The 18,539-nt window shown below is 44.5% G+C and overlaps 1 protein-coding gene across 2 annotated transcripts in view; it reads right to left on the bottom strand.

The window, feature by feature from the left end:
- LOC119181506 (nicotinic acetylcholine receptor alpha6) overlaps positions 1 to 18,539 on the bottom strand; it is a 342,354-nt gene that overhangs the window by 55,255 nt on the left and 268,560 nt on the right. For both annotated transcript variants that reach the window (XM_075888955.1, XM_037432764.2), the window contains exons 4-5: positions 3,714 to 3,823; positions 273 to 529 (exon numbers count right to left, since the gene is read on the bottom strand). In XM_075888955.1, the coding sequence (XP_075745070.1) occupies positions 273 to 529; positions 3,714 to 3,823 (367 nt within the window). The remainder of the gene's footprint in view (positions 1 to 272; positions 530 to 3,713; positions 3,824 to 18,539) is intronic.

The following is an 18,539-nucleotide window of genomic DNA, read 5'->3' as shown; positions in this document are numbered from 1 at the left end:
AGGACGATTTTCGTGGTTCTCAAGATTTGGAACAGCTTTAGGTCGTGCGAGTGGGAAGTCACCGAATGGGTGCGGATACAGTGGGAGGTGAAGGGTGAGGAAGGAGCAAGGAGGTTTAACTTCGGGTGTGCCCGGTCGACTGTGATACGCTAAGCAAGAAAGAAAGTGGATTATTGAGTGCATGAGTAAGGTGTACAGTGTGACCTTATCTTATGGTTATTGGGCAGATACCGATGCTCACATAGGCGGTATAGACAGCAGTGTTCACTCACCTATCAGGTCCCACTCGCCATTGGGAATGTAGGTAGTCAGATCCCCGCCTTCCTCACTGTTGACACGAAGGTCCAGCTGATAACCGTGATAGGTCCAGGAGCCGAACTTCAGGTCGCACTTCTGATCGTCAAAAGGGAACCACGTAATGTCGATCTTGCACGTGCTCTTAAAGATGCCAGGAGGGATGTAGTTGCAACTGCCGTTGCTCCGCACGACCACGTTGGTCGGGTACGTGCCGTCGAACTTTTCGTCCGCGCTGCGCATGCGCAGACGAGCACCAGGGTGAAGAGCAGAGAGAAATAGGGGGAGGAGAGGCAGCGGGGTGAACGAAACACCAGATACGAGTTCGTTAGTTAAACTATGTGCATAACTCAGCCAGCATCGACTGAGTGCATATGGCGTTACCTAGCTAAGCACAAGATATCGAATGCCGATTACTAGCCGCAGCAGCTGTGTTATGATTGGGGCGATTAAGCAATGTATGCCATGCATTAAAAGCACCGCGAAGAGTTCCAGGTGGTAGAGTTCATCTTTGAGTGTTCAACCAAGGGTTTCTCACTGTCAATGCCTAGTAAATTGAAAACCACTCATTAATTTTCTCCGGAAGACGCTGTGGATGTACGCATACTTGATGTATTACCTTGTCTTCTTGTCACGGATTTTTTTTTTTCACAGTTCGCCGTGTATGAACTAATCGCTACGAAATAGTTTTTAGTAGTTATTTTCCTGCAAACTCTAAAGATGCTGAAAATACCTTTCGTCCAACGAAGCTGCCTTTTCGCGAAAGTAGAATCGTTGAAGCCAGACGTTTGAAGATAAACATGAAAGCCTTAACGAATTATTCTACGATGAAGCGGTCCGTGTGGCGTCAACGTTTCGACAGGAGAAATCAGCCTTGGCTCACTCCGTTTGTAATTTGCTGCGATAACATTAACGTAAGCACCGAAATTATGCGCCGTGTCTTAGTTCGCGATTTATCTTAGTCCCTCTGTTTTAGTTTAGGCCACTGTTTTATCATCCGCGCAAAACGACGGAGCTGTTACTTAAGCAAGTGTGTTCTGAAATTATCAGAATGCAAGGAATTTCCAAAAAAGAAATATACTAATGCAAGGAATTTCCGAAAAAGGAATATGCTCCTCCGGCCTCTTCGGCCCCAATAATTCGTAAGCTGAGGTTTAAATGCACTCGCTTTGCCTTACGTCTAAACTCCCAGCCTCAAGTTGAAGTACTGACAACACGAGGCAAGAACCTGTTGACAACCTGCTATTTGCAAGCAAGTGTGTGTGCTGAGGTTGAAACGAATGCGCAAACCAGGCGGCAGCGCAATGTATCTCGCGGCAAATATCAAGGACGAACCTTTGGACACTGCAGTATCCAGTATTCACTATGCTCTTAACAAGTACCTAAAAATGCTCGAAAACAGTTTGGTGAAATTTCGAACGTAATGTTATAAAGTTAGGGTAATGAAGTGATATTTCGTTACATATCTCACTACTCATGCGCAGTTGCCGAATGAAGCTGTTTAATTTTTCTTTCAACTTTTCGCGAACTAAGGCGAGTACCAAATATATAAAAAATATTAATCTGGCGATAATGTCTAGAATGAAGTTTTATGCTATTTCTTCTTTCATCAATCAAGTCTACTGCTTTACGCATTCTTATACTGTCAGCCTTTCTTAAAGAAAGCGTCTGAAAAATCTGATTAGCTCTTTTTTTTCACTTCAATGTATTGGTTGTTGTGGTGTAATTGAGGCAACTTTCACCTCGGTTCGGTTGATACCTCTGTGTTCTACAAAAAGATTAGAACTGTTTGAAGTTATAGTTGCAGTGAAAAAAATGACGATGATATAGACAATGTTATCAGGATGTAGCGCTCTATACGGAAGTAATGTCCAACTAGAGATATTCTGGATACACCTTATTGTTTTCAACCATCTTTGAGGGTGCTGCAACTGGTGATTAGGTCACACTCAACCGCGTGCACCTTACTATTCGACGAAGCAGCTTTACAGCACACGGTTTGCCTAAAAAACTTGGCCTGACACACGCGATCTTGCGTGCACGCTATACTGCACGTTGTAACTCAACTGTCTTTCTCGTTATTTGTTTGCTGGGGGGGGGGGGGGGGTGGTATACGTTAGGTGCGGTCACTTGAGAGACTGCTGCTAAATCTGCACTGAAACTCGGACCCTTAGCCGGCGCTCTGCACAAGAGAACTGCATTTATTAGAAATAAACAATAAAAATCGACAATCGAAATGTTTAAACTGGTTTGCAGAAAAAGAAACTCTTTACGACAGTCTGCGAAATTACTTGTGACTCTTTGAGATCGTATGCGAGATTAGGCAAAGTTAGTCCAAAAAGGTAATTCAATTACGTTACAAACTACAGCTGATTGATCCTAATAATATAACGCGAGTACACGAAGGAAGGAAATTTCGAGAGCTCGTTCGTTTGTTTTACGCAACGCTAACAAAATTAAGCAGATAATAAAAGCCAAGGAAGGCATAGACAAGTGCCGCCGTAGCTCAATTGGTGAGAACATCTGGCGCGTAGCACGAAGGTAGCAGGTGCTATCCCTGTCGACGGCATGTTGTTTTTTTTCACCTACTTTACTTTCTTCAAATCTACATCACCGTTACTAACATACAAATAAAGGGGCCCTGCAAAACTTTTCCAAACAATCATAATGGCACGAGCCCGGTGTGCCACTCTCCGGCTATACGGCATCATTTTTCTAGCTCAGATTGAAAATAATAGTAAATTCCATGCCCCGTGATGCTCTGTAGTGTTTGGCTCACGTATTTTCAAGAGCCTCGACAATCAATCGGCTGCGTGTCTGACCACGCTGCAAAAGCGTCGCGGTGCCTCTTTAAAACATTAAAACTAACATTCTCTTTTCCTTCCTTGGTTTCACTGTCTGCTGGGATTAATCAATGCTGTGTGATTACATGGCTGCAGATTGAAAAAAAAAGTCATGAAATTACTTTGAAGTTCAATTTGATGTTACTTGAAATAAAGAAAGTTTATATTTTATGCACTAGCTGTACACTTGATTTACAGCACATATACAAAGAAATACATACAAGTTAATCACTTACGGTGAATTTTCAGTTTCGATCAGCGTTGCATCGCTCCAACGCTTGAAGTTTGGCACTGATATTTAATTGTTTTATTATTCTCTTTCCTTTCTTGGACAATTTTAAATGCCATAAAGCAAGCGAGCACATTGTATTCTAATCAAACTATTTGCGAAAGTAATGAGAAATCTTCTTCAATTAATCACTTGAAATAATTCATTACATTTCTCATAACGACAAAAAGCAGTTTAGTGAACCTCATTTCGTTACTGTAATTTGGTTACTCCAAGTCTGTCTTATGCCAAACATAATTTATGAGAGCTTTAACACGTATCTAAATTTGTTGTAATCAACCACTCACCTGTTGTACATGAGCACGTCAGGCTTCCAAATTTTGTTTGGCGGAATACGCAGGTCCTGCACTCCGCCGTAGTCTTTTGGGTTCCAACGTAGATTCACATCTATCCAATCCTTTTTTTTTTATGTCGAAGGTACGGGGAGCCCACAGGAAGCAACGAAATGTATTGAAGTTGGCGATAATAAGACAGCAGAAAAAAAAACTCAAAGTGACATTTCGCGGCGTACACGACAGCGAAAATTCGTTGAGCTCACTAACAACGAGACTGCGTACAAGTCTCCGTGCCCATGCTGCGCTCATGACCCCCGAAAATTCGCACGCAGCACTAAAAGCCACCCCTTGTTGACAATTTCGGAAGTGGTGTTGCGTGACGCAGGCTGCTTTAGTGGGCACCCGTCGTTCCTGTGGCTCGTGTATTACATAGATATTAAAGTCACGTTATCATCTGCTGGTGAGTATCATAAAAGCAGAGGTATAATTTATCCAAGCTCGTTACATCGAGTAATAACGCTCATTCTGTTTTTCTGTGTTTATTGCTTAGTGGTTTTTTTAGGTGTTCTGTTTGTACTCATATTGTACTCCCTCCCTGTTTTGACCCTCAAGCGAGGGTTGACAGTATTATTAAATAAAAATAAATAAAAATTGAATACTTTGATAAATTTCATAGTTTGGCGCAATCTGATCTTATTGGTAAACAAAGAAATACTGCTCTTGAATATATTACAGAAAAGCTTCGTGTACCTACAATGGCGGCCGGCAGATGACAAAGCTGACTGAATGGCCGAATACCGGGGTTTTGTATTATTCGCCCATCAGCCGCCGTCACTGTAACAATAGTATCCCAGCTGCATTGTTTTACATTGTGAAGGTATAAAAACAGAACGTGAATTGTGCACCGCATTTACGAAACCCTAGTCACAAAGAGCCACTCCGCGATGAAACAGTCCTTGAACATTGGCCATTAGAGAGCCGTTGTCGGTTACATACCAGATATGAGGCATGTGTTCAGATAAAGCTAGCTAATAAAAGTGAGTGTCATTATACTAAAGGAGAGGCTTTAATTCATGGAGTGATATATATGGTAGCGTAATTTTTTTTTCTGTTTTCCTCAATTCGACGTTTTTTATAGACTGTGACGACACCAGCAGCCTCGTAATTCCTTTTTTGTCTGCTTTCTGCAGTTCAGATATGGTGATTCATCAGAAGTATAGTATAGCCGCCTTCAACTTAACAATAAATACAAGCTCCACCCACGGTCATTACTGCCACTACAATCATCCTATTCAATCACAATTGCTTGCTTCCGTGACACCAAGCCCCCTTTTTTCATGTTTCAGCACGGCCGGAGAAGGAATGCCCTCACGCCTCTCCAATGCGACCGTGGTTTCAGATAGCTGGTGTTACGATAGACACATGTACGAAACCCTGGTTTTAAATAAAAAATTCAACGCTCTTACAAACCTCGTCAATAATCCTAAATCAATGCTTGGCCAAAGGTCATACTTTAGGTTGGCACGTCGAACCTTTCCTTTTCGGCATGCGTGCCCTTTGCGTTGTGATATAAAATTACGATTCGAAAGCTAGCCTACGTGCGGGGCTCTTTTACATAACTTATAAACAAACGCACCATGATTCTGTTTCGGAGCTCGTATTTATTCTTAGGTCTTAAACGCGAGACAATGACAAAAAAGGGATACAGGACGGACGTGACTATCATGGTGCCCCCACTTCCCTGCTTTGTAAGTGATAGGAGGTCAGCCTATGTATATGCAAGCTTTCTCTCAGGAGTAACCAAGGAGGTTTGCAGTAACCCACGGTAGTAAACAATAGTGTGCAACAGGTTGGCGTCTATGGAGTGGTCCATGACGTCATAGAGTGCGATAGTTTCGAAGGTGAGTTTCGAAATTCGCAGGAGATATTGATCGATCTGCCATGTAAAACAGTCGCCCCCCCCCTCCCTCCCCGGCACTGTTTACTGCGGAATATTTAGTTTCTTAGCTCTAGTTTATGGCAGCATCGCCTACAAATTGCGAGCGCTTTTTTCCACACTTAAATTCTCCTTTAGGAGAAGTTTTGTGAATATCGACTCTCACATCACGTCCCCAAGAGCTACCCGGTGAAAATTACGCAGCCATTATTCAAGGTTTCATTATTTGGTGCACTTTTTTCCCGACTGCGACCTTACCGTATCGATTACTCGGTGATTGATGTCTTTTCGAGTACCGTGAAATGCACGTTGAATGCACCTGGCATACCAGTAACAGCTCTTGCGCAACTTTTCAGAAATTTTGCGCAATGTTTGTCGTGTTTCGGCGAGAAAAAATGAACCTCAACCCATAAATAAAAAAAACTTAAAATATATGAATAACGCTATTGTAGACCAGATCAACACTGCTTTTTATTTCCAGAAAGAAAAGAATCGCGCAAAAAAACACACCACGGAAAGACAAAGATGACGGCAGCTGGTGTGCTTAGAGTGCTGTTTTTTGTGTTTGTGTTTTCTTGCGCAATCCTTGCTTTCTAGCCCCTTAAAGTGTGCTACTAGACTGCCTTTCTTTGTCCACTCAGTTTTAAAACAGTGTGAGTAGGGCGTATTATGCGGAACTCACTACTTAGAAAATAACTTGCACTGAATGACGGGTTCTGCAGACGTTCTGATATATTTCTACAATTGCGGGAGCTACGCAAGATGAGTTATATTGAGGTGGCACGGCATGAATTGTCACACACATGTCATGTGACCCAATTGTGCGCTGAAAAAGAGTCTGCCTGTACGCTTCCCTGGCTGGACTCCAAGATCTGTTCCAGCAAAGTGCTGTGTTGCTAGAGCTAATCCCGGAGGCCACGTCCAGTGAGTAGATTTTCTTACAATGTTTGCTAGAAAAAAAATTGCGACACGGGGAACATTCGACCCCGTGAAAATCGATTATTAGCACATGTATTTGTGTAGTTCTCGTGCTTGCGGCTTGGAATGCACTTGTGGCTTTGTTTATTGCTGTGTTTTGGATTTTCTTCGACATAGATTAATGGCTCACGAACTGATTTGTGTTGGGAAACGTCAATGGGTGGATGTTATGAAATGGAACTGCTGTACTTTTTACGAACACAGCCTTGCGACAAAGCGGCTGCAGGTTCCCACAAAGCCGAAAGAACGAAGGGTAGGTAAATCCATGTACTGCCCATCGTTTCCACGCTGGCCGAAGGGCCATGCGTTGCGGCTCCCGTAGACACTGGCGCTTGGTTTCCCCATGCTCTACTAACATGAAACCCTGCGGCTTTAAAAACTGGTTGTCCTGAAGGCTGCCACTTGCGCTGCCAATGGCTGCTGGACTGCGCGGCCCGGCCTCGCGTTCACGGGCCGTTGCGCTGACCTTTCGGCATGAGCCGTGACGTAATTCGCTACAGACTGAACGTGGCAAGTCTAATATCAACATAATCGATACAAATTCCAGTGCATTTGCCATGGTCGGTGTCACAGCTGATATTTGTATACACAGTTATTCACAACCTTCAGGCTTGCATTATGCTATATTAGATGACAAAGACTAAATATATTTCTACAGGCTCACCTCAGACGTATATGTGCACTTTTTTCTATTTATTTAAAAAAAACATTTTCATCGATATTTCACTCGTGCCAGTTGCTTCCCTCTAATAATCGACATCTTGACCTAACATGCTAATTGTTTAGGCCCAGAAGTTGATAAACGGAACATCAATATCTATAATCCCCTGAATGTTAATGTTTTAAAAAGCGGCTGAGAGAAAGATTCCACCGTATACGAAGCCATTGCGGCTATTAAGTTTGCGAGCATTAGGCTGAGCCAATATAACGTGCCCAGCCCGAAAATAACGTGTACACCTCTCTCCGTGTCGTCTATACCACACAGTATTTCGACATGGCCTCGGAGAACCGAACAAGCGACGAAGCGCCCATTGCGTAGCTGATAAAATAGCTCAGCCACCCGATATAGGGCAAAAATAACACGTGGGCGCGTGTCCCTCATCTAAAACTGCATTCCGGGCTGCGAAGTAGAAAGAGGCTTACAGCAACAGACGTTCATTTACAGCCAACCAACTGTTCAACCAAGCGAAAAGTATTGATGCCTTGAAGCGTTTTGACAAATGGCCCTGTCGCTGTGAGAGCACTAATGGACGATAAGCAACTTTGCCTGGCACTCGTAATGAGGCTCGACCACTTCTGACTGAGTGTTTGGTATTTAGATATTTACGGAAGCCCATCTTACAACAGGCTATAATCACTCTATTGGAACACCGATCCTTGAAGTGTGATACTTCCGTATTCCATGTATTCGGAAGTATCACACGTATATATATATATATATATATATATATATATATATATATATATATATATATATATATATATATATATATATATATATATATATATATATATATATATATATATATATACTAGCGTGTGGAGACACCAAGCATACTTCGATATGAACAGTTAAACGTTAAACAATTGGCTTGTTATAAGTGCGAGCTGTTTCCCGTTTCTATGTTGACGTTAAAAAAGAATAAATAAATACTGCCTTGCAAAGCAGTCTCATTAACGCCCCTAAGCAAACTAAAACAATAAACAGACTATTTCTATGAAAAATAAACAGAGCAGTTATTCCGAGTGCTTTCGACCGCATTGGGATATCTATTTTTCAAAAGTGTTGCGTTGTAGCTGCTTGAAAACAAACATGGCTACTTTGTTTACACAGTTCTTTTTTTATAATTAGAAAGTTATATGAATAAAAGAACCCGTACCTTTATGATGCAAAAAAAAAAAGATATTTTTAGCAGAACTATGTTCCACCACGGGTACAAAAGAAAACAAGAGACAGGATAATTAGGTCGCAACGAAAAACTGTTCCAAGACAATGGCATGAACAGTAACGATGCCCTTAACGATGTACATAAGGGCTAGGAGTAAAACGGGAAGAAGAAAAAAATATATCGACAAGAATAATTTCTGTTCTGAACTGAGACAAACAACAGTCAACTTACATTTTATTAAAGAATCTACTGAAGAAACACATTAACGAAAAATAGGCCAACTGGAAATTATTATTTTGTTGTATATTCGCAATACGTTCATTTCAGGATGCTAAATGGTAGTTTAACGAGCCTAATTTCAATTCGCCTTATTCTAGAACAAAGGTGCACTTCCTCAATTGTGTTTCAGACAGCGTGTTTTGTCATAGTCTACGTGAAGTATCCACGCACAGTGTTTTAAAGCTGTATCACTACTGCGAGGCAAGATCAGTAAGCAGTGCTGACAGAGTTGTGGGTACGGACTTCTTCACGATACGCTTGCTCAGTACCCGTCGACAGTTCAGGGACCACTAAACGCTGCAACAAGCTGAGTATTCCCACTACATTGATTTATGGCCTGTTCTGCCACGCACTAAAAACATTAGCTATGCAGTTGCACGAAATAAAGTCACAAATTGCTGAAAAAATAAATGTTTTGTCTAAGCTAGTGGTCTCTCAACTGTTGATGCCGATGGTTGTTCATTTGCTGAATTTAATACCTAACAACTAATGAACTTCCTGATTTTTTTTTTCATACGAATGCGTACATGAGCTGACACAATTTTTTTACAAATAGTGCGCAATCAAGAAAGATACACAAGTAAATCAGTGTTGATCTGATCCAAACATCATATTTTATAAAGGTTCTAAACATCAGGCATTAGAAAAAAGACATTACAAAATGCACTAAACTGAAGGATTTAGTGCAAATAATTTCGTCGGTACATAAAGAACGCTGCTGGCTAGGACATCCTCTACTCAATAACTAGAAATAAACTTCGAATTCCAAACTTAACATTCATCTTTTCAGACGTACACTTTTGTTCATTAGTTTAAAGAAACCAAAAAAAAAACGCATTGCCGCACAGTGGAGGCAATTATTCGTTCTGAGGTGGATGCACTTTTAACACAGCTGTGTCTCGAACAGGTCCTCCATGGCTCTAAACTAAGCTTAAATGCAAAAACGGTGTATTAGCTGCCACAAAAATTACTTTCAGCTTCACTAATAGGCGAGTCCGGCTTTACTCAATCTACCTTCGAAATGATTTCTCCTTGTTATAATTTTGCAATGATGATCACTCTGGGTCACCCACCAAAGCAGCTCCACGCTTGTGCAGATAATTAAGAGGTGCACCACGAAAAACAGTAGCCACCTAAGTAGGTAAAAGGTCGTTCTAGACAGTTCAGAAAAATCTACGGCTGCTAATCCCATGCACAGTGCGTTCGGCATGTTTTCACAGTTGGCTGTAAGAAAAATCGGTATCAACGTTAGAGCAGACTACGAAGAATTCCGCGACGTAAACGAAATACAAGCGACAAAATTTATTACGGCCTCATAATAAAGCTCACACACTAACAAAGCGTTTAACGTTATTGCAAGACATGACTGCTCGTCACGAAAAATGCATGACACTTGGCAACCGATCTGTTGCAACCTGGAAGAGGCCAGTTGGCACTTGTGAGCAAAACAGTGAAATGTATAAAATCACAGGCTCAGAGTTCCCCACACGATGCTATAAACATAGAGTGTAGAAGCTCGTGCAAATAAAAAAACCATGCAGGAGAGGAAATGCGAGGATGAGGTGCGACCGGCTGCAGTGACTGCTTGCACGTGAAAGCCCCTGCTCGTGGATGCATTAGCAAAGATGCTCAGATAAGGGACGAGTTGGTGGCGTCGCCGGAAGTGCTTAGAACATAGTGAGTCCGCCCAGAAAAACACGGTCTCGTGTGCTTCGCCGTCGCTGTTTCGCCATAAACACCAACCTCGAGCTGACAAAGAGGCCGTGCTTCTATAGGACTTCAGCACGGGACACGACAAGAGAACTTCATTAGCGGATAGTCCCGTAGTCCTCTGTGCTACGATGGCCCAAGCGCTACCTTGTGGGAACTACACACAGAACAAGGCTTGGTTCGTGTGTTTAGTTATACTAGCCACTTATCATCTCCCAAGTAAACTGCCTTTCTGATTATTTTTTTGTTTGTTTTCTTGCATTCTCATGGGGAGATGGCCGCTGAACACAAGGCTTACCAAACCGCCAAAGCGTCAACGCCGAGCTAGTAGGGTCTAGAGGTCACTTCAAACGAACACGTGTTTTTAATTTCTACCTTGTACGGGGCCTGGAGATGTTCCAGCAGCTGCTCGAGACTGGGGCCAAATTCATAAACCTTCCATTTCTAAGTGCGTCTTCTCATTGGTCAGCCGGCTTCGCTAATGACATTCTCGCATCATCATTGGCCAAAATATTAGCTGACGAAAGTTGTCGATCACTCTTGCTGTGAACGCGTTTACCAAGTAACCAAGTCATATGCTTGAAAAGCACGGACTACCATACAAAGACCGGAAGCACTGACAAGAAGCTTCAGTGCTTTCTGTAGACATGAATTTAAGAGACGAAGTTGACGACAAGATTCGAAAAGAGCTCAGTGATCTGGGTGATTTCGTTGGCTGATATAGTTGTCGTTTTATCAACGTTTTCTCTTCGCCTACTTTCTTTCTGTTATCGTTTATTTTCACGCACGAATTCTTCATCAACTTGCAGTGCATCCGCAGTTGCTTGGTGCTCGAGTATACATGATAATATGGATACATTAGGCGAAATACAGAATGATGTCATTACATCCATTGCCTATAGTTTGCATCATCCTGTCATTTTTTTCACTTCTTTCAACGATGCAATAGCCAATAAGTAAGAGTTAAGGATAGCAATGTATGTTACCTGAAGCGCACATGAGATTACTAGGAATACTCTTGGACAGATTGCGTCACACGATCCAATGTTTGGAGAACTGGTTTTGTTTTCCTCACGGAAGCCAATGTTTCGAAGGCGACATAAGGAAGGAAGGAAGGAAAAACTTTATTTGCAAGGGTTTGGGACAGGGGTCATGAGCTTGATGGGTGGGGCCCCAAGTCCAGGGCTCCACTGGCTGCCGCCGTCTGTCTGACGTGCCGCAGAAGTGCAAGCTGCATCTCTGGGTCAGAGCTGGCGAGCTGTGCCTCCCATTGCTCGAAAGTATTACAAAGCTTGTACTGACCTAAAAAGGTATCTAAATTTGGTGGTCGTTTTAGGCATCCCCACGAAATGTGGTAGAGCGATGGCGAGCCGCCACACCACGGACAAGCATGCCCATACAGCGTTGGAAAAATTTTGTGTAACCTTTGAAGATTAGGAAAGACCCCCGTTTGAATTCGGCGGAGGTCAATTGCGTCCTCCCCTTCTAATGATTTGTGGGGGGCGCTGTATTTTTGTCGCATGCCTCGCTGGTTAGCAAGAATTTCGCGAGGGGCCATTCTGGATGGGTCATTATCCTCCTCGATAGCTTCCTCCTGGAGTGTTTCAAAGGATTGAATGTGCTGTTGAAGCTCTGCTCGGTTCGTGAGCCCTCGAGCACAAGCGTCAGCACTTTCGTTCCCCTCCAGGCCTGCGTGTCCTGGACACCAGATCAGTCTGTATTTGTTCGTCAAGCTCCCGCCTAAGAACTTGCTTATTTTTAACGGAAGGCGGCCTCTTAAAAAGAAACGGCACGCTTCCTGCGAGTCGGAAATGATAGTTGTCTGCGGTTCATCTCTTTGTTCCTGCGCTTTGATTGCAAGGGCAATGGCAAAGCATTCTGCCTTGGCGATCGAGGAAGTGTACAGTGATGCAAATGTCACCATGCAGTTGTCGTTGCTAAGTACTGATGCAACTGACCGTTTAAAATTGTACCTTGAAGCGTCCACATACAAAACATTTGATTTGTTTTTGAATGTTTTTCGGAGCCATCGCACTCTCTCCTCTCTGCGCTTTCTGTTTGTTTTTACGTCCATGTTCTTGGGCAGCGGTGAGATCGAGATCTTGCTGCGGACGGGATCCGGGATTTCTACAAGAACCTCGTCCATGTTCTGGGGGTATGGCGGAAAGCCCACCCTAGAAAGTATCTCTCTCCCCGCTTTCGTTTGACTTAGACGATTTCTCTGCGCAGTCAGTACCGCTGTCTTTAGCTCAGGGTATGTATTATATATACCGAGGTCCAAAAGCTTTTGGGTTGGTGTGCTTACCGGTAGCCCTATGGCCACTTTGTAGGCGCCCCTAATTATGGACTCGATGGTTTCTTCTTCTGATTTGTTTAACACGTGGAAAGGAAGACTATACGTAACCTTACTCAGTACAAGTGCCTGTACTAATCTAATTGTGTCTCCTTCCTTCATGCCCTGTTTGTGATATGTTATTCTATGGATCATTCGTGCAACTTGTTTCGTGACTGATTTTAATATGTTTATTGTATGATTCGCTCGTCCATTACTTTGAATCCAGTAACCCAGAATACGTGCGACGGTCACCTCACGTACTTTGACACCTTCAATGTTTATGTCAATGCTTCCGTTACTTTTGTATCTTTTTCCATGTACCCTGATAATTTCAGATTTTTCTGGGGCACAGCTGAGCCCGCTTGCCTTCGCAAAGTTTTCAACTGCTGCTGCAGCCTCTTGAAATGTCTGCTCTTTGCTAGCTAGAGATCCACGCGTTGCCCATAGGGTGATATCGTCCGCATAGAGAGTGTATCCTAACTGCGGAACTCCATCCAGAGCTCGCGTGAGTCCTAACATGGCGATATTAAAGAGCAGGGGAGAGAGGATGGCTCCTTGAGGGGTACCTTTGTTTGGCATCTCAAAAGCGTCTGACGTGACTTGTGCTACGCTTATCGAAGCCCGCCTTTCTGTGAGGAATGCCTTAATGTAATTGTAGGTGTTTGTACCACATCCCATGTTGTTTAATTCTGTTAGGATGGCCTTATGCGAGATATTGTCGAATGCTCCTTTTAAATCAAGGGCTAGTATTAGATGTTCTCCTCCTGTTGGTATACAGCTCAATACTTCCTCTTGTAATAGGAGAAATGCGTCTTGGGTAGAGAGGCCATTGCGGAAACCCAGCATAGTGGCTGGAAAAAGGCCGTTGTCCTCTATAAAGTTTTGGAGCCGATTATGAATAACCCTTTCAAAAAGCTTTCCCATGCATGACGTCAAAGATATGGGCCTGAGTGCCTGCAGGGAGGGCTTCTTCCCGGGTTTCGGTATCATAATAATTTTGGCTACTTTCCATTCCTCGGGTATCTTTCCTTTGAGCCAATAGTTGTCATTAAAATGGTTTGTCAGTGCCTCTGTAACCTTATGGCTGAGGTTCCTTATCATTGCATTTGTGATTTGATCTGAGCCAGGGGCAGAATTTCTCTTGGCTGCTTGGGCAGCCGCAAAGACCTCTTCCGTGGTGATTGGGGCGTCGAGTCTCTCGTTTTTCGCACCAGTGTACTGCATTTCAATACTGCAACTATCGGTATTCTCTCCTATGTATCTGTCCTTAAGTGCTTGTATTAACTCCTCCTCTGTGCCCGGAAAATCATGCATTATTCGTTGTAGTGTTCTGTTCGAGGCCGATTTTGATTTTTCTGGGTCAAGCATGTTCCTTAGGATGGCCCAAGTTTTCGCAGTGCTCAGAGTGTCCTGTAGTGAACTGCAGAACTGGATCCATCCCTCAGTTGCAATTTTGTTAGCGTATTGATTTGCCTCCTCTCCTAAAGCAGCGATTTTGCGGAGAAGGTTCCGGTTGAGTCGCTGGTTTTTCCACCTTTTCAGCATACGGCGCCTGCTCTCCCACAGGTGGAGCAGGTGCCTGTCGACTGCAGGAGTCTCTGCTGTTCTTGTGATACGTTTAGATGTTTGTTTGTGAACTGAGATTATGTACTCTGACCATTCCCCAATTGACTCCGGTACAGAGTCGGGTGAGGGATCACGTCGTCTGTATCTTTCCCAGTCAGTGATCACCACGTCTCCTATGACCCTGCGGAGTTTTGGAGTTGAGAGGGAAATACTGATTATGTAGTGATCGCTGCCGAGATTCTCTTCCAGGTTTGTCCAGTTAGCGTCGTTAACATTACGTGTGAATGTCAGATCTGGGAACGTGTCTCGACTTACGCTGTTACCCAGCCTCGTAGGTGTTGTGGGTAGAGTAATTAAGCTCAATCCTAGTTTGGATACGGCGTGTTCGAGACGTGTTCCTTTAGGGGAATCTCTCAAATAACCCCATGTGGTGCTGGGTGCGTTAAAGTCGCCCAATACCACAAGTCGATCTTTCGCCCCTGCAATACCGACGACATTTTTAAGCAGTGCACTAAAGTCCTCGTGTTTCTCTTTGGGAGGGCTGTATATATTTAATATTACGGTTTTCACTTTGCCTCTCTTCAGAGGAAGAAGGGTGATTATCTGATGATTTATCCGCAGACTTTCTATGTGCTCAACCTTTGCTGCAATACTTTTGCTAACCAGCGAGGCTACGCGGGGATAATTTGGATCTTGCAAACAATAATATCCCTGCAGTTTGACCATCTTGGGCCCAACCTCCTGCAAGCATATTAAGTCTGGCTGAATTGGTACCGAGTTCATGTAATTTTGGAGTGCTGCGGCGCGCTTGTGAAAAGTGCGACAGTTCCACTGCCAAATCTCTAAATGTTCTACACTTTTTATATTATTTTTGGCCATGCTGCATGGTCGTACCCATGCTGTCGCGGCCCGCTTTGGATGGTTTGTCAATACCTGGAGCGGACATGGAGCGTTTGTTTAGTGCCCTCTGCAAGCCTCCCACAGCATCGTTAACATACTGCCTCTGAATTTTCAGTTCTTCTACGACAAACGTTTTCATTTCCGCCATGAAATCACTTAGAAGTTTATGTAAAGTAGCTATGCTTTCCCTGTTTGCTAGAACCTGCGTCTGCACTCGCTTCACTAGTTCACTGCTTTCTGATTGATTAGCGAACGAGTCTTCGTCTATCGTTTCCGCGCTCGTTTCTGCACTATCCTTCATGTGGGCTAGACGCTCTCGCGCCTCTTTATTGCCCACGGTGGGGTTGCCTATCGACCCTGGGTTTTGTATTTTCTTAATTGCATTTTCTAATTTGATTTCCATTGACGAGATGGCCATTTTATACTCTTTCCGCTCCGCAGTCATTTGATTTTTAAGCTGTTTAATTTCTTGTGTTAATCTTTTGTTCTCCTCTAGAATTTTCCTATACTGTGGGCTATCAGTTGCAGGAACATTGGGAGGCACTGGACTCGCCCAGCTCACCTTGTTTGGTTGGTTGTTTTGTACGTCCTGCGTACTCAGGCCAGTGGTTGCTGCTACTGCTTCTTCTTTCCTGGCATGGGCGGAGCTTGTTTCCAAGCTGCTGCTCGGTGTTTTCTTCAAGTTTGGCTTGCCAGGGGCCTCCGCAGGCTTGCTAATATTCCGCTGTTGCGGGGTCTTTGATGATGATCTCGATCTTGATCGTGATCTGGAGCTGGATCTAGATGCCTGCCGCGTCTGAAGCGTCGCTTCCTCTCGGTCTGAGCTGAACCAACGACGAGGTTTCTGCTGGTGTTGCTCAAATGATGGGAAATCCTTCTCGGCATAGGTACACTCTGTTTGTCTTCGAGGCGTCTCCACTCGTGATTTTCGGGGGGCCACATTTTTCAGTTTCTTTTTGCATGATTTGTCTCCTGTAGCGTGCTCTTCACCGCATATGGCGCAGTTCAGGGCACATTCATGTTCTTGAGTAGGATCACACGTCCCACACTTGTAGCACACGTTGGCGTTCGGAGTCGGGCACACGTCGGTTCGGTGTCCAGTTGATCGACAAATCTTACAAACCTGTACGGTAGGCTTGTATGGATAACAGATCGCCTCCGCACCCATAAAATAGACACACCTGGGGAGCACGTCACCCGTAAAAGTTATTATTGCTGACTTCGAAGAGCCCAGCATTCTGGCTCTCTCTATCTTCACCCCTTGTGTCCGTATTCGTAGGTTTGCCATCAGGTCGGCCTGAGTGGTTCCGGGCGGTAGTCCGTGAACGATGCCTCGCAGCACGTCTTCTGGGTCGGCCACGTACGCATTGAAGGGGTGAATCCGTCCTCTGATTTTCAATTGGTTGATCTCTCTCAGCCTTCCTGCCACTTGTTCGTGTGGCGTGGACAATATTATGATGTTCGATCCGGGGTGGACCCGCAGCAAAAAACTTTCTCCTCCAAAGCTGTTCCGGCAGGCCTCTATCACTGCCACAGAGAGCTCGGATCCAAATAGATTTTTCACTGTGAGGCCCTTGTGCGGTCTCAGGATAACCTTTATGTCTTCCTTTGGAAGGGGCGTCGGTCCTCGGCGTTTTCTGCGCTGGAAATCGCGCTTGACTTGGCTGTCCCGTGCTGCGTCGGCAAGCGGATGGCCTGCTGACTTTTCGTTTTTCTTCTCTAGTCCCTTTTCGGGTTCTTTCTGGCTTTTTTTAAGGTTCTTTTTTCTTCTGCGTGAAAGGACGGTGTGCCAGCCGTCCTCCGTCCAAGTAAGAGCCAGACCCGCGTCGTCATCGTTCTTGTTATCGAGAGACGCGGCGCTGGGCGCTCGCGCGTCGTTACTTGGTTCCTCATTTGACGAGACGCTGTTCGCGTCGCTCGGTTGATTCTCCGACACCAGCGATGCGCCGGGAGGGTTTTCGTCAACGTCCATGTAGACGAAGAATTTCTAGGCGTCCTTATGCATGCATGCTCAGTAGAAACAGGGGAATGGGCCGACCTCCGTTTTCCTCTGCGCAAGACGCATAGTCCGAAAAGGAGGTTAAATGGCACTCACCATTGACTTCCAACTCGGTCAGAAAATGTCGGAGAAAGTCGGTCGAATAGTGTTGAGCCAGTCGACGCACCCGTCGCCGCACCGCGCCCGGTTTAGCGTCCCGGCGCCGCCGACCGAAGCCGGTGATACGGTAAGCTGCGTTCGTGCACGTCGTATCTTCAAACGTTGATAATTTCTCGTGAAGCTGGTCCAGGTCCCAGATTTTGGTGTCCTTCAAGTCCTCGCAACTTCACGGAAAAGATGACGCACTCTTCAAGTAGACTTGAATGAAATTTTCGCCTGAAAGCGTTTCATAAAGCGGAGAGTGATGTGAGCACGTCCTCACCGCCTCACGCCACCTAGCGGATTCCAAGGCGACATAAGTTCTTTAGCGAAAATTCGCTTCTACGACAGCACGTGCTCAAGCATTGTTCACCTATTCAAACATCAATATTCTGCCGAAATTCTGCCCACACAAGATTAATATGTGCGATGCGAACGTGGTTCTTCCAAGTCATATCCGACAATGGACAGCGAGGTACTTTCCAAGGCAATTCTAAACTTTGCTTTAGAGCGGGAAAAAAAGCTACATTACAGCATTCTTTTGCGGAGATGTCATTTACGTGACGCAAACATCTCAATCCTTCCCACGTTCTGATAGTGCGACGTCGGCTCTGATAGTGAGACGCCGGTTTCTTTCTCATACAAGAAACCATTCCGCGCAAAGGCTATATACCGGATGGAACTTCCGGGAAGGAAGACAGGAAGGAAGCTACCTCGTCACAGATATCATCCGGAAGTGAGATCTGCGGCCAGTACCGCGAAACACGAGGCCGAAATTGCAACGGCCACGCCGGATCAGAGCTACGTGCTCAGAGAGGGGAGATGTGGAGACGAAGTTTTTCCAAGAAATGGGCTTTCGGGTGCACTCGTAATCAGAGTAAAAAAAAAAAAGAGAGAGATAAACATGACTGAGACGGGCCTCGCACACAGCGACACACTAACGCGCATTCCACCCATAGACACCAAGTTTCTTGTACTTGTTACTTTTCTTTTTTACTTTCCGCAAGGTATGCGCGCAATCAGTGCTCATTAAACGTTGACAGCTTATTTCCGCGGTTTTCCATGCGCCAACGAGTATACACTTGATGCTCCCATCCAGTAAATGCTT

The sequence above is a fragment of the Rhipicephalus microplus genome, chromosome 3 (genome assembly GCF_043290135.1).
Source record: "Rhipicephalus microplus isolate Deutch F79 chromosome 3, USDA_Rmic, whole genome shotgun sequence".
NCBI lineage: Eukaryota > Metazoa > Arthropoda > Arachnida > Ixodida > Ixodidae > Rhipicephalus > Rhipicephalus microplus.
Note: the sequence above shows the minus strand (reverse complement) of the source record. Positions and strands in the feature narration are given on the sequence as shown.